Below are 15,968 nucleotides of genomic sequence, written 5' to 3'. Positions count from 1 at the left end.
GACTGCTGACAGGGAGAGAGGGAGGCCAGTAGGAGAGGAAAAGAGGAGGGGGGGAAAAGCCAGGAGGTGGACGAGCTCGAAGGGGGGGGGGGGGGGGGGGGGGATGGACGGGGCAGGTTTGAGCTATCACTCTCTCTTCCTCTCCTCCCTCCCCCCCCGTGTCAGTGTTCTGGTAAGAGCTCTCTCTCTCTCTGCTGACCAACATCAATACATTAGTAATAAGCTGACCCCGTGCTCTCTCTCTCTCTCTCTTTCTCTTACTCTCTCTCTTTCTCCTTCTCTTACTCTCTCTCTCTCTCTCTCTCTCTCTCTCTCTCTCTCTCTCTCTCTCTCTCTCTCTCTCTCTCTCTCTCTGTCTCTCTCTCTCTCTGTCTCTCTCTCTCTCTCTCTCTCTCTCTCTCTCTCTCTCTCTCTCTCTCTCTCTCTCTCTCTCTCTCTCTGTCTCTCTCTCTCTCTCTCTCTCTCTCTCTCTCTCTCTCTCTCTCTCTCTCACTTCTGACGTGCGTGTGTCAGAGCTGTGCCTGCAAGTGTGTCTCTGTGTGTGTGTGTGTGTGTGTGTGGTCTCTGTGTGTGTGTGTGTGTGTGTGTGGTCTCTGTGTGTGTGTGTGTGTGTGTGTGTGTGGTCTCTGTGTGTGTGTGTGTGTGTGTGTGTGTGGTCTCTGTGTGTGTGTGTGTGTGTGTGTGTGTGTGGTCTCTGTGTGTCAGCCCAATGCGTTCTGTGCCCCTGCCCCATGTGTGTGTGGCCAGTGTTTGTGTGCCGTGCGTGTGTGTGTGGAGTTTAATTCCCAACATCCTCCGTTGTTACAGTGACTTGTAATGGTATAAAACCTCTGGACAGGTTGACTGTTTTGGTAGTCAAAGTTACCCCCCCATGTGTGTGTGTGTGTGTGCTTGCCTGTGTGTGTGTGTGTGTGTTGCCCAGAGGCATTACAGATACTGATGTAGTAACTCAGCCCAGATGTCAGCGCAGCGACAAAGCGTTTCCACTGATACTGCCAACGGGAGCGCACACATGCACGCGCACACACAAACGCACCAACGCACAATACAATGGATCTCCTGTATTCGATTGGAGTCGGAAAAAACAGTCAATCAAACACATTAATGGCACAATTTGTTGTACAGAACAACATACACTACAAAGTACAATGCAATGTATATATTCTACTTTGGAAGAAGCTAAGATAAGAAATAACACACACTCAGGTACATGCCTCCCCATACACACACACACCCTGCTACACACACACACACACACACACACACACCCTGCTACACACACACACACACCCTGCTACACACACATGCCTCTCCAGAGTTAGACAGTGTTATCTGAGGAGGAGATCAGACACTGGCCAGTCAGACAGGCTGTTCACACCTGCACCTCTGATGCATGCGAAACACACACACACACACACACACACACAAACACACACCGTTGTGTTGTCCGCCATCATAACAGGGTAACAATATGTGCTCAGCCAAAGCTGCGGTATATTTCAACTCCACAAACCCACTACTGTCTGAACACAAGTGGTGGGGGAGAATGAAGGGGGGGGCTCATAATCATTGTTTTGCTTGTTTTTGTTACCACAGGAGGGCAGTGTTTCTTAATGTTGATATGGAGTAGTGGTTCCCAAACTTTGCACAGTCCTGTACCCCTTCAGACATTCAATCTCCATCAACATTTTTGGGCCTTAATTTGAGCACAAAATAGTTGAGCTTTATGTCAAATCCGTGTTTAGTGAAGGTGATGTCTTTTTGTCTCTTAATTGTTCAGCCCCACCCTTACGTTTCAGAGCCTGCTTTTCCATCGTTATTCTTCTCCCGGCGCTTTTGATGACCAGTCAAGTAGGAGCAAGTTCTAAAATTGCTATCACCGGCAAGATAATCCTTGATTGTAGGCCTACTGGTAGAAGCCGATGGCGTTTCTCTGGACGGGGGATTAACTATTTCCAACCATTTGTCCATGTTCGTGCAGCAATCGGAACGAGCTCCCTCTTTCCTACACAAGTCATCAGCAAGTGAAATTCTGACAAGGGAGCTAACCGTTGTGCCTGTTTTGACTATACCTCACTACCTGTAGCTATTTTTCGCAGTGTAATTATTGAGCTGCATATGGGTATGTATCTTTGGCAATGCGACTTGGCTATTCAGCCTATTTAAGATGTAATGTCTATTTATAGCTCAGTTTGAAAATGTTTTTTTTTGTACTTTGAAAACACAAATCAAATGTTCTCCCCGCGTACCCCCTGAAGCACTTTGCGTACCCCCAGGGTACGCGTACCCCAGTTTGGGAAGCGTGTCATCTTAGTGCGACATCAGGACACAGAGAAAGGCTGACAGAGAGAGAAAGAGAGAGAGAAACAGAGAAAGAGATGATGGCCAGGACCAAACACAGACCAAAAAGAAAACAAAGTACATCTCCACCTGCCCCGTCCCCCTCCTCCCCCCCTCCTCACTCAGCTCCCAAGAGGGCTGGGGCGCGGGGGAGTTCTTGTGGATATCCGCAGAGTCTCAAACACGACACCAAGTTTTGCCACTCGATCACCTGGTACAGTATCTCTCCCCGCACTGCTGCCTGCCTCCCGCCCGGTCTCTCTAGCCCTGCTGACAAACCCCCGGGGCTCCATGTGGGCTCTGACCTGTCAGCGCCTCCGGCTGTGTCTCCACAACACCGGCGCTGACAGGTCAGAGGAAGAACAGAGGTCAGAGATTAGACTCTTTAAAGGGAAATCCTACAGGAGCTTAACTTAACTTGGGCGCTAACAGCCAACTGACCCACTGGCCTAGTCTCTGTTTGTTTAGCTGGCCCAGTGTCTGCTCTCCTGGAGGTCTACTGTAGAGCTAACTGGAGACCTACTGTAATGCACACTGTAGATGTACTGTAGTACAGCCTGGAGACCCATTCTAGTACACCCTGGAGACCTACTTTAGTACTCCCTGGAGTCCCTTTTACTATTGTACCATAACTGTGAAGAGATCAACACCGTGGAATGAACCTGACATTGTAACCAACATGTCAAGAGTGTGGAAAGCTGTCACCAAGTCAAAGGGTAGCTGCTTTAAAGAAACATAGGCCATTTGGTGGACACTGTTTTGATTGTCACGTGTTATTCAATAGCTTTGATATCTTGACCGTTATTAGATAGGAAAGAAAAACCTTTTCATGTGTCGGTGTGTCTATACTGGTGACTGGTACCGTACCCTGGGACACACTGTAGACCTCCTCTGCTACAGACTGCTGACCTACCTAGGTGCTTAGGTAGTTCCAGGAAGTCAAATGAGGACAGGTACTGCTGGGGTAAACAGTTTACTGAGCGGAGCGGGAGGAGGAGGGGGAGGAAGAGTGGAACTACTTAGAAGGTTGAGGCTGTTTGCCACAACATAATATACCGAAAGGGGTGAGGTGGGGAGGAGGGGGGTGGGAGGGGGTTGGTTGGGAGATTAGTGCCGCACGCAAGGATTAGGAGATAAGGAGTTGCGGTGTTCCGCTCAACTCTCTTCACACTCAGCGACACTGCAACCAGAGCAGACCTAACCTCTCCTCCACGGACCAGCCATCCATCCATCCACCCAGAACGGGACATGAGCCTTCACAACACACTCTGCTGCCACGGTAACTAAACCAGGATTGACTATGGGATGGAGGGAGGCTGCATTCTCACATCCACATCAACACGCCACACAGGGTTTTCATCGACAGCTAGGAGGATTTTGTAGAACAGAGATCATCGAAAACCTTTGTTTGTTTGTGTGTTGTTTTGCTGATGGTGTTTGTGTTGCTTCATGACCTAACCCTGACCAAGATTGTTACATGTCCAGTTGAACTTGTCCAGTTGTTCTGAGGTGTAATTAAATACACAGCCAAGAGCCTCTCTATGACTGCTATGAATCATCATGGACTTGTCTGCTATGAATAGTCTAATCTCTAAGCTGTGATTATCAACAGAACATGTGCTTATGTAGACGATGAATGAGATGATGATGGTAGTGACGATGATGCCATTGCCAAGGAGCGTGATTCAATCTGTCCCTGTCCTCTCCAGAATGACCCTGCTCCCATCCCTACCCAGAGAGAACACTGCTTGGCAGCAGCAACTGGACGTCTGCCAGGAACCCCATTTCACCATGATGGAGAGAGTCAACAGGAAGGAGGACGACGACAGGATGATGGAGCAGGAGAGCAACGAGGAGGAGGAGGAGTCGGAGGAGGAGTCGGAGGAGGAGTCGGAGGAGGACAAGGAGGAGGCGAAGGACGAGAGGCCTGGGAACGAGGGCTCGGTGGGCAGGAAGAGGAGGAGGAGCAGGACGGTGGGAGCCCAGCGCGTGAAGGCGCGGCGCATGAAGGCCAACGCGCGCGAGCGCAGCCGGATGCACGGGCTGAACGAGGCCCTGGAGGAGCTGCGGAGGGTGGTGCCCTGCTTCTCCGGCGCCCAGAAGCTGTCCAAGATCGAGACGCTGCGCCTGGCCAGGAACTACATCTGGGCGCTGTCGGAGCTGCTGCAGGAGGGGCTGGGCTACCAGGGCTACCAGGCCTACCAAGCCCCAGACCTGCTGGGCTTCATGCAGGCTCTCTGCCAGGGCCTCTCCCAGCCCACCTCCAACCTGCTGGCCAGCAGCCTGCAGCTCAACCCCCTCACCTCTCTCCCGGAGCAGGCTCCAGAGCCCCACTCCACCCTGGCACCACCCCCACAGCCCTACCCCTACCCCAGCCCTCCGTACAGCAACATGGACCTTCACCACACCAACCCCAGCCTCCAGCGCGCCAACACCAACCTCTACCATGCCAAGGTCAACCCCTACCACAACCTCGGCAGCACCCTGGAGACGTACTTGGACGTCGGGGAGTTCTCGTCTGGGCCCGCCCCCTCGGGCTTTGACCCGCCCCTGAGTCCGCCGCTCAGCTTCAGCGGAAGCTTCAGCTACAAGATGGAGGCGGAGTTAGACCGGAGCCCCGCCTTCTCGGCCCCGCACACTCCCGACCTGGGGCCGCAAGGCTCTCGCCGCGACGTCGTGGACAGCCCCCCACAACGCTATGACGTCACAGAGGGCCCCTCTCTGCGCTATGACATCGTGAACAACGCGGGGCTGGCGTCGCAGCCTGAGCGTGTGCTCAGGGACCAGCTCACCTCGCTCCTCCAGGAGTCCTGAACAGACACAAGGACCCACAGGAGCGTCGATGGACGGCCAGATGACAAGAAGGACGGGCAGATGGCTGGATCTGTATTTTCACTGAGCTCTTCATGAGGACTATTGTATGACTCGTGAATTTCATGGAGGATTTCGAATTGGGATTGAAGGATTGGTGGATGGACAAATTGATGAATGAATTGATGGATGGAGGGAAGGATGGATGAATAGACAGTTCTGGACTCTAATAAGCAGGAATGTAGCATTCAAGAATTGTTTGGCCTTAGAAGTACTGCTAATAAAGCCATTTGGATCATGGATTTCCTGTAACAGGGTCTGTCTTTGGTGGTGTCGATGAAGGTGAGGAGGATGATGATGATGAAGGTGAGAGTAACTGTTCAACTCTCAAAGGGAATGATATATGAATTGTGTAAGGATGGGAGTGATACCCAACTGTTTAAATAATTGGTTCATTATTTGTAAGTAAAAGCATTTACTTGAAAACCAATGGAAAAAAAGGTGGAATCAGGTGGCGTGCGTGTGAGTGTAAGTGATGTGGACTAGGTCAGGTGTGTGTTTGAGTGTGTGTGTTTGTGAGATGAAGACTAGATTAAGGTGTGTGTGTGTGTGATGTAGACTAGGTTAAGGTGTGTGTGTGATGTAGACTAGGTTAAGGTGTGTGTGTGTGATGTAGACTAGGTTAAGGTGTGTGTGTGATGTAGACTAGGTTAAGGTGTGTGTGTGATGTAGACTAGGTTAAGGTGTGTGTGTGTGATGTAGACTAGGTTAAGGTGTGTGTGTGATGTAGACTAGGTTAAGGTGTGTGTGTGATGTAGACTAGGTTAAGGTGTGTGTGTGATGTAGACTAGGTTAAGGTGTGTGTGTGTGATGTAGACTAGGTTAAGGTGTGTGTGTGTGATGTAGACTAGGTTAAGGTGTGTGTGTGTGATGTAGACTAGGTTAAGGTGTGTGTGTGTGATGTAGACTAGGTTAAGGTGTGTGTGTGATGAAGACTAGGTTAAGGTGTGTGTGTGTGTGATGTAGACTAGGTTAAGGTGTGTGTGTGATGTAGACTAGGTTAAGGTGTGTGTGTGTGATGTAGACTAGGTTAAGGTGTGTGTGTGATGTAGACTAGGTTAAGGTGTGTGTGTGAGGGGACTCTGCCCCCGACATCACATCTTCAGGAAAACAGGAAAGAGCTAAGAGGATCCCCCAGTAATGGCTTCCCTGCCTCTCTCTGTCCTCCTCTCACCTTCCTCACCTCCTCTCTTCCTCACCCATCTCCTCCTGAGCTCCCCAGCTGATCTCCATTAAGTCCTCTGACCAACCGGATTAACAGGTTGAAGACACACACAAACCCTTTCCTAGTAAAGCTTGTTAGCTCCTGCCAGAGGTTTGTGACAGAGATGGAAGAGACAGACCGAGAGATGAAGAGAGAGAGAAAGAGAGAAAGAGAGAGAAAACAGTTCAGTCTGTTTGGGACCACACCCTCACTGAGGCAGATGACCCAGGCACGTCGACACACTTTAATAAAAACACTTTACCAGACTTATTTATTAAGCACCACAATTTGGAAGAAAAAAAATTCAGACAGTAAAGCAACAAACCTTTCACCCTGAGCACAGTACTACAAACACACATGTCACACTGAGTAGTAAAGCAGAAACATCTTTCCTCTCCTCGCTCCTGACAACTCGCCTGAGATTCACATCATCACTCAATCACCTTCCTTTCCTTGTTGTCTAAGTGTGTGTGCGTATGCATGTGTATACTATGTATGCATGCATAGCGGAATGAGTTTGTGTGTATGTGTGTGTGTGTTGATGTTTAATCGTTAGTGTGTGAGGTTGGCAGCTTCTAGCGAGTCCCAGCTTAGCCTCCTGCAGTCCTCCTTCTTGAACTGCCTCCTGAAGAAGCCATGCTGTGGAACACACCTCCAGTTAGCCACGGCACCACAGTAACAATGACAAGCAAGAGCTCGGATCTCTGGTGCCTTGGTCCAGGGTTGATCCTGCCGTACCTTCTTGAGCCTGTGGGCCAGAACGAGGAACATGAGGAAGCCCAGAACCCCACCAGCCACCGGGATAATGACCTTCACATCTGGAGCCATGTTGTAGCTGTACTTGGCCTCCAACACCACCTACACACACATATATACAAACACACGCACACAAAACACAAATGCTTATGAGACACAACCAGATTATGCGACTGTGTGTATGTTCCTTACATTTTTAGTCATTTAGCAGACGCTCTTATCCACAGCGACTTACAGTAAGTACAGGGACATTCCCCCTGAGGCAAGTAGGGTGAAGTGCCTTGCCCAAGGACACAACGTCATTTTTGGCACAGCCAGGAATCGATCTGGCGACCTTCAGATTCCTAGCCCGGTTCCCTAACCGCTCAGCCATCTGACTCCTTACCTCGGTGCTGGGGTCGTGTGTGAGGAACCAGACAGAGGGGTGTTTCCTGGGGGTGACCACTGCAGTGGTCTGGTGTTCCATCACCGCATGTCGACCCTGAGGGAGGGCCAGAGGTACCACACTACTGTTGAGAAGAGTGTGTGTGTGTGTGTGTGTGTGTGTGTGTGAGCGTTCCTCACCGGTGAGACGTTCAGTACGGCAGGTGTCACCTCCACCTCAATGTGAACGCTGGCGTCCCTCCCAGCGGCCAGGTCACCCAGCTCACACACCACATACACACACAGGGCATCCTGTCGCATGCAGTACTGCACACACACACACACACACACACAGGCGTCATCTTATGGATGTACACGGATCTGTGCGGTATGATGACATAGTAGTTAGAGGTATAGTAGTGCGTTCCTATGGGAAGAGTTGTATATTGATGTGGGTTGTATAAGTGCCCATGGTTAGAGTAGAGGATTTCTGTGGTTCTTCTAAGTTCCTATGGTTAGGAGTGTATTGATATGTGTGTAAGCTTCAGTGAACCCACCATTTGTCTCCTGGATCTTCTGGAGAAAAAGAAGATGAGCTCCTCCAATTGAGATGGTCTTTTGACCTCACACTCCTCCCCTTCCACACTGCGGCTACTCCCATTGGTCCAGGATGAGACACTGGGCAGGTCTGTCCTGTAAGGATCCATTGCACTAGAGAGGTTGGACCAATCAGGGCCCATTGTGCTCAAAAGGTTGGACCAATCAAGCCCCATCGTGCTAGAGAGGTTGGACCAATCAAGGCCCATCGTGCTGGAGAGGTTGGACCAATCAGGGCCCATCGTGCTAGAAAGGTTGGACCAATCAGGGCCCATCGTGCTAGAGCGGTTGGACCAATCAGGGCTCGTAGTGCTGAATATGTTGGGCCAATAGGAGTGGCTGGTGCTGGCAGACAGTGGTGCAGAACCCTCAGCGCTCAGGATAGAGCACCCCCCAGTGGACGCCTGGGGTACAGCACAGGGATAGAGGCCAGTTTAATCTCTGTACGCGCATTACAGAAGAGTGGGTCACAGAAGAGCGTCCCAAAACAAAGCAGAGCAAACGATGATAAACAACATGACAGCAGTACACGAAGATACAGGACAGGAAGTACGGGACCCTTCTGCAGGGAGGGCTAGAGCAGTAGAGGGCTGTGGAGGACGGGAGAGCAGGCTACCTGTACATGCAGGATGCGTAGCAGGGAACGGGGGTAGGGGGCCAGAGCCCTGGGCAGGACCACCTCCACTCTGGTGCCCTGAGACAGGCTGGGGCCAGCATTCAGCACCTGGAGGAGACAGGCTTTACACAGGGCTCTGTCTGTGTGTCTGTGTGTGTGTGTGTGTGTACGTGTTTATGTGTGTGTACGTGTGTGTTGTGTACCTTGATCGTGTAGTTGAACCTCTCGGTGTGGCAGTAGGGCTCATTAAAGTCTCCAAACTCAAATCCTTGACGTGAGGCAAACCTACACACACACACACACACACTGCATCTATATCCACACTATATCTTTGTATATGTACAGAGCGATAGAGAGGGAGAGAGAGACAGAGAGAGAGAAAGCAAGAGAGCGAATGAGAGAGAGAGAGAGAGAGAGAGAGAGAGAGAGAGAGAGAGAGAGAGAGAGAGAGAGCTGAGGTCAGTAGAGTATCTGACCCATGTATGTTGAGGTTGACCCCATATCTCAGAGGCACGATCAGAACGACCACGTTGTCATAAAGAAGATCTTCACTTTCAAAGTTCTCCCTGTCACGACGAAGAACATACACACACGTGACCTTTGTGGAACGCACACCGGAGTCTTATAGAGCCTTCCAGACGGCGGAACTATGTTGGATACCTGGAGGCCGTGATTGTGACGTTGAGGTCACCTGGACCACTGTCGGAGCCGACCTCCATCAGGAAACTGACGTTCACCTGAGGCACACACACACACGTGTGAGAGACAAGCTTCCCACAAGACCTACGTGCACGTGTGTGTCTGTCTGTTTGTACCTTAGCCAGGACATTCAGGAACAGTTTTCCTAGGCGACAGTCTACTCCACCAGACTCTTTCTTCTCCTCTGTGCCCTGACAGCTGACATGTTGTTCTCCCTGTAAACACACCCCAAAGCTCACTCACTCACTGTGTGTGTGTGTGTGTGCATATGGATATATGTGTGTGTGCATCTTACCGCCGTCAACGCCTTAATAAAGTGCAGGTTGTCAGGGTAACGGAGGTGGAGGGTAGGCTGGAAGGCAGCATCTCCTATGTTACCCAGGGTAACGTTCAGTAGGAAGGTCTTGCCCTCCCCAAGTGCTATGAACCCTACACCTTTATGACTCCTGCAGGGGCAGACACACACATTATCACACAAACAGGAGGGGAGGGGAGGGGAGGGGAGGGGGAGGGGAGGGGAGGGGAGGGGAGGGGAGGGGAGGGGAGGGGAGGGGAGGGGAGGGGAGGGGAGGGGAGGGGAGGGGAGGGGAGGGGAGGGGAGGGGAGGGGAGGGGAGGGGAGGGGGGGGGAGGGGAGGGGGGGGAGGGGGGAGAGGGAGGGAGGGGAGGGGACATACCTGGGTGTTACTAGCTGGGCAGACAGCTGTAGGTTGGTGGAACAGTTGACAAACACACAGTACCTGGCAAACAGCGTCTGCAGAGAGAAGCACACACATCGACACTGCAAAGCTACACTGCACTCTCGACCTGACGGGTCATCTTCTTGGATTGCTCCCATCTAATTGATCAGCTGCCTATATTGTTCCTGCCTTCCAGAATGGTCAGAAGGTTGATGTGCTCCTACCTGATTGGTCAGCTGGTTGTGATGTTCCTCGCCCCTCTGCAGGACGGGGGTGAGAGGGGGGAGGATGAGGGAAGGCGCCCCCTCCCTGTGCTGACCCCCCAGCTCATAGTGCAGCTCCATTACCAGGGGGGAGTAGATGTCCCTCACGTCTCTCTAGGGAAGGGGAGGGGGGGGCGGGGGCAATGTCTTTAATACACCTCCTACTCCCTACAGCCATCCCTGCTTCCATACGTCCATTCATCCCTCCCTCCATCCTCCCCTCCTTCAATCTGTTCTTCCCTACTTTCTGTTCCTTTGGGCCATCTCTCTCCCCATCCATCCCTCCCTCGCTCATCCCTCACCCGCAGAAAGGCCTGATGGGTAGTGCAGGTCACGTTGTCGTGCGTTGTCTTGACCATGCCCGTCGTCGTTTTAAAGCGAGCCGTCCCATTGGTGGAGAAGTAGAGGCGGCGGCGCAAGCCATCTTTGTGCTTGACATCTGCAGTCAGGTTGTAAAACATGTCTACACATACACACACAGACACACACAATTATAGGTAAGGGGAATGGGGAGATTGTGTGTATATATGTGTGTGTGTGGGTGTGTGTGTTTGTCCTCACCGACGTGTCCTGTGCTGGGTTGCCCTCCCAGGCGGAAGCAGATGGAGGCATTGATGCAGACAGCTGATTGGCCGTTGTCTGAGCAGAGTGGCTGAGAGTGGTTCACACTTTCTGGCAAGAGCAGCCAAGCCTGTACTACCACCACCGCACGCGTCCTGCCATTCACACACACAGAAGCACACACACACATTTATGCACACACACAAATATGCACAGGAAATGATATGGTAAAGAGCTTCCTAGGTAGGCTACTGGCCTGGCTAGGTGTGTAGACCAGGTCAGTAGAATAGCTAGGTGTGTAGACCAGGTCAGTAGAATAGCGAGGTGTGTAGACCAGGTCAGTAGGATTACCTGAGAACAACAGCAGAGTCTGACAGGAAGGCTCCTATAGCTACATCTAGACCAGAGAGGGATGAGAGGTGTGAGAGAGGGATGAGAAGAAAGAGTGGGAGACCGAGGTGAGAAGAGAGAAGGGGAGGGCAGGGATGATTAGAGATGAGGTATTGGGATGAGCCGGAGTGTAGAGTGTACTACCTGTGTATCCGTTTACGTCCACGTCTATTCCCCCGGACAAAGATTGTCCGAACATCTTGAAGGCATTACCCATCACCGAGCCTGATATACGCTGTTCAGAAACACACAATAAAGAGACAGGGCAACAGAAACACAAACAGGGTTAGCCAGAGAGACATTGAGCAACAGAAAGAGGGTTAGAGAGAGAGACAGAGTGATATATAGAGGGAGAAAGAGAGAAAATGAGTGAGTCAGAGATACAGAAAGCGGGGCTGGAGAGAGGGAGATCAATACAGAGAGACGTGTACCCACTTGTGAGTAGTCTCTCCCCAGTCCGGTCTTCCTGCCATTGTAGATGTAAACAGCCCCCTGTAGGTCATCCTCCTGAGGGGCTCCTACAGCCACATCTACACACAAACCACAGTCAGGGTTGCCGGGGTAACAGTCGGTGTTGCCATAGTAACAGTGAAGGATCCCAGGGTGCCAGTGGTGGATCCCACGGTAACGGTGCGGGTTTCCAGGGTAACAGTTGATGAGGGTTACCGTGGTAGCCGTCATGGTCCAGGTCTCCCAGGCTGATGATGGTCTGGCCGAAGCGAGCAGCGTACGAGTCTCTCCCCGCCAGAGTAAACGTCTGCTCGATCAGGTTTGCCTGACACACACACACACAACCACATCACACACAAGCTTGTCATGACATCAACCAGAGCCTCATGTGTGTATGTGTGTGTGTGTGTGTATATGAATGCGTGTGTGTAGCATGTGTGTGTGACTCACGTGTCCCTCGTTGATGTAGACGTGCACGCGGCCCTCCTCCCTCACAGAGCTGAACATGGGAGCTCCAACCAGCAGGTCGGACATGCCGTCCGAGTTCAGGTCTACAGCACACACACTGGCCCCAAAGTAGGACCCTCGCTACACACACACACACAGAACATGAGATTCAGACTTGGCATCCTTCTTTCTGGACACAGTCAAGGCAGAGGTTATGGAGACAACCCCAGAACCACCTCACCTAGGCAACCCCGGAACCACCTCACCTAGGCAACCCCGGAACCACCTCACCTAGGCAACCCCGGAACCACCTCACCTAGGCAACCCCGGAACCACCTTACCTAGGCAACCCCAGAACCACCTCACCTAGGCAACCCCAGAACCACCTCACCTAGGCAACCCCAGAACCACCTCACCTAGGCAACCTCAGAACCACCTCACCTAGGCAACCCCGGAACCACCTTACCTAGGCAACCCCAGAACCACCTTACCTAGGCAACCCCAGAACCACCTCACCTAGGCAACCTCAGAACCACCTCACCTAGGCAAGCGGTACTGCAGCATTAGTTCCCGAACTAATCGACTACAAGACAGCTTCTATCTCCAGGCTGTCAGGCTCCTGAACAGATAACTACCCCCCCACCTGCCTTCTGAAACGGACTGTAACTACCCCCCACCTCCTTCCTGTACATCATATCTTCACAGTCTGAGTACTGCACTGCCCAGCATAGATTTTGCACATTTGCACTTATTATAACCACCTTGCAACTGCCTATCCTTACTGTTTCATTACATTAGTCAGTGAGTATTGTGTATACTATTGTTAAAACAAAAACAAAAAAATCGAATCCCTCATCTTTTATTATTAGTGTCCATCTATTTGATTATTACAAACTGCACTGTTGTAGGAAGCTCAGCGGCACAAAGCTTTTCATTGTACTTATATACTTGTGTGTCCTGTACATAATAAACACAATAAACTGGAATTGAAACCTGTGACCCTGTGACATCAGCGATGATCCTGAGAGTGACTGACTGCATGCTGAAGATGTATACCTGTGAGAAGAGAGGGGAGGAGGGTCAGAAAAGAGGAGGAGGAGGTGAGGGAGGAGGAGAGGGAGGGAGGGAGGGAGTAAAGGACAATGGGGTGGTTAAGAGGAAAGGGGGAGGAGGGGGGGTATGCAATGGAAGAGGGAGGGGTCGTTTGTTTGGTGTTGCTCACCATGCCGGTTTGGAGGTACTGTGGGGCTCCGCCCACCACCTCAATACTGTCTGCAGACAGGAAGTGACCCGCACTGACGGAATATCCTGGAATACAGCCGTCATTACTCAGGTGTTTCTGTTAGGGGATATACATGAGTGTGTGTCTGTGGGGGGGGGGGGGGTCGGGGGAGGGACTGTGGATGTGTGACAGTTACCCAGATAACTGTCGAATTGCACAGTGCCGTCGTCAATGTAGGTGGCGGTCACACGAGTGGAGGTGTTGTAGGCGATCACCGAACCCGTGAAATACTTGGTCCCTGGGGCCCCCATAACAATCAGGTCCTGTTGTCATAGCAACAGTGTGGTTGCAGTCTTACGTAGTACTGACAGCTACAATGTGGTTGTCTGAGTATTGACAGCTACAATGTGGTTGTCTGAGTACTGACAGCTACAATGTGGTTGTCTGAGTACTGACAGCTACAATGTGGTTGTCTGAGTACTGACAGCTACAATGTGGTTGTCTGAGTACTGACAGCTACAATGTGGTTGTCTGAGTACTGACAGCTACAATGTGGTTGTCTGAGTACTGACAGCTACAATGTGGTTGTCTGAGTACTGACCTCCAAGAGAAAGCTGGAGATCCCAGCGTGACAGGCGGTGTACCCCTCTCCAAATTCATTTTCATCGTCTAGAGAGGGAGAGGCCAGAGAGAAGGAGAAGTTGAGAAGCAGGTAAAGTGATAGGTAAAGGTAAAGGAAGAGATCGAGAAAGTGAGGTCAAAGAAACAAGAGAGAGCGAGAGAGAGCGAGAGAGAGAGAGCGAGAGAGAGAGAGAGAGAGAGAGAGAGGTGCAGAGACGCACTCTCACTTCCGAGGAAGATAGAGAGAGAGAGAGAGAGAGAGAGAGAGAGAGAGAGAGAAAGCCAAAAGTAGAGAAAGAGGCAGGGAACGGTTACCTCTGTAACAGGGTATCAGAGGGATGGACCGGACCAGGTCGCCATCTAGTTGGTAACATATGCCTAGAGGCAGCTTATCGCCCTCTGGAAGGTAGTTAATGTTCTTCCAACGATGAGCACACGCCTGTGGAGCACATGCATGTGGACTCTAGTCATGCTTGTGGGCTCATGCCATACGTGTAGTCTGTCTTGTGTGTCAAGCATATTGTGCATGTAGTACATATGTGTCGTCACGCACGTAGAATGTGTAAACATTGTACATGTACGTACACTTGAGTCATGCGTGTAAACTCTGGTCTTACGTGTCATACATGTGCATACAGGTCATACGTGTAGGCTAAGGTCATGGGTATTAGATGTGTAGACTCTGATTATGTATGTCATGCGAGTAGACAGATTCAGATCATGCATGTCAACTCTGGTCATGCGTGTGCGTAGCTACCAGTAGCAAGCCGTCTGCATGTCTTCTGGACAGACTGACACCCAGCCACTGGTTATCCACCTCCGAGGGGCAGTTACGGCCACAAGGCATAGGTCCTGTGTCTGGAACATTCAACACATGTATGACATCATGCATCAAACATGTAACATGGGTTTTGCACTGCTCTCAAATGTTATGAGAGTTTGGCAAAGTTTGGCATGAGATGACCATACCTTTCAACGTTTGGCTACAAAAATCCTGGAGGGGAAGGTGTGTGCAGCTGTTTCTGATTGGCAGGTAGGTGGCATTAAACTGTATAACTCGAGACAGCTCTCAACTAGGCAGAAAACTGACTTTCTATGCCTGCGCCTCGTCCATTCATTGTGCAACTATATAGCGCGGGACACGTTGAACATGCAACACACACTCTTGATATCCATCTATACTCACCCATTTGAATTTGCTCGCAGTGCCGACTGTCATTTAATGTGCACTTGTAGACCGCACCTGGGGTCTTTGCGGCCGGGTAGGTTTTGGAATCGGCCACCGGCGCTCCAACCAGAACCCTGAAACACACCGGAGACATTGCTGCTGTGCCAATGAGCCGTTTACCGAGAACACTCTTGCTTCACTGCCATGGCCCGTGAGGGTACAAAATATGGCCTACCACTTTGATTGAATTTAACAGAATGTAGCCTAGTAGTGGTGGTCTATTTTCTCACCATGTCTGGTCTTCATGCGCGTGAAGCAAAACCGAATATCCAAAGAAGGATCCGTTGGGTCCGCTGAGAGTTAACGCGTGCTGTGTGTCCAGGTTGTACGGCTCGGTAAACCGGTTGACATACCACAAGAACGTGAGAAATAGTTTTTCTAAGTTAACTATTCGAAACATATTTTTATCCTAACGTTATCTAATCCGAAAGATACTCGTTCCCAGCCGAAATGAATGCATGATAAAAGCAACATGGGCTATTTGCGTGATCTCAAATTTTCACACCTTCTCAAAAAGGATGCTTGCAGGGGCGTTGTTAAATATAACGCCCTCCTGGGGCACAGCAGGCCCCTATTCATATCCGTTTTTTTCTTCCAATCTTGCTGCGCACAGTGCACTACTCTTCTATATAAACTCCCCTTGCTTAGCCCACTATACAAC

The 15,968-nt window shown here is 50.9% G+C and overlaps 2 protein-coding genes across 2 annotated transcripts; one reads left to right on the top strand and one right to left on the bottom strand.

Moving 5' to 3' along the window:
* Positions 1–3,491: 3,491 nt before the first annotated feature.
* Positions 3,492–5,542, top strand: LOC146261195 (neurogenic differentiation factor 1-like). Its single transcript, XM_084668318.1, has 2 exons — positions 3,492–3,619; positions 4,050–5,542. Exon 2 carries the CDS (start codon positions 4,051–4,053, stop codon positions 5,152–5,154), a length of 1,104 nt encoding a protein of 367 aa, XP_084524444.1. The 5' UTR covers positions 3,492–3,619; position 4,050; the 3' UTR covers positions 5,155–5,542.
* A 1,140-nt stretch (positions 5,543–6,682) lies between these two features.
* On the bottom strand, positions 6,683–15,707 carry LOC146261194 (integrin alpha-4-like). Its single transcript, XM_084668168.1, has 28 exons — positions 15,538–15,707; positions 15,266–15,381; positions 14,837–14,937; positions 14,395–14,518; positions 14,060–14,127; positions 13,655–13,781; positions 13,459–13,544; positions 13,230–13,292; positions 12,240–12,377; positions 12,006–12,114; positions 11,775–11,869; positions 11,484–11,574; positions 11,301–11,346; positions 10,950–11,104; positions 10,691–10,851; positions 10,350–10,502; positions 10,123–10,199; positions 9,742–9,892; positions 9,563–9,661; positions 9,408–9,484; positions 9,224–9,313; positions 8,951–9,032; positions 8,748–8,855; positions 8,092–8,535; positions 7,736–7,861; positions 7,557–7,652; positions 7,154–7,273; positions 6,683–7,054 (listed from the first exon to the last, which is right to left on the bottom strand). Exons 1-28 carry the CDS (start codon positions 15,705–15,707, stop codon positions 6,968–6,970), a joined length of 3,360 nt encoding a protein of 1,119 aa, XP_084524294.1. The 3' UTR covers positions 6,683–6,967.
* Positions 15,708–15,968: the final 261 nt, after the last annotated feature.

The sequence above is a fragment of the Hypomesus nipponensis genome, chromosome 12 (assembly GCF_054491055.1).
Source record: "Hypomesus nipponensis isolate SF chromosome 12, ASM5449105v1, whole genome shotgun sequence".
Taxonomy (NCBI): Eukaryota; Metazoa; Chordata; class Actinopteri; order Osmeriformes; family Osmeridae; genus Hypomesus; species Hypomesus nipponensis.
Note: the sequence above shows the minus strand (reverse complement) of the source record. Positions and strands in the feature narration are given on the sequence as shown.

Excerpts from the sequence above, each read along its gene's own strand:
- LOC146261195 (XM_084668318.1), top strand. The coding sequence starts at position 4,051 with ATGACCCTGCTCCCATCCCTACCCAGAGAGAACACTGCTTGGCAGCAG.
- LOC146261194 (XM_084668168.1), bottom strand. The coding sequence starts at position 15,707 with ATGTTTCGAATAGTTAACTTAGAAAAACTATTTCTCACGTTCTTGTGG. Across the intron at positions 14,519-14,836 it reads ATGCAGACGGCTTGCTACTG|GCGTGTGCTCATCGTTGGAA; the intron begins GTAGCTACGCAC and ends TGTGCTCCACAG. Across the intron at positions 7,274-7,556 it reads CACACGACCCCAGCACCGAG|GTGGTGTTGGAGGCCAAGTA; the intron begins GTAAGGAGTCAG and ends ATGTGTGTGTAG.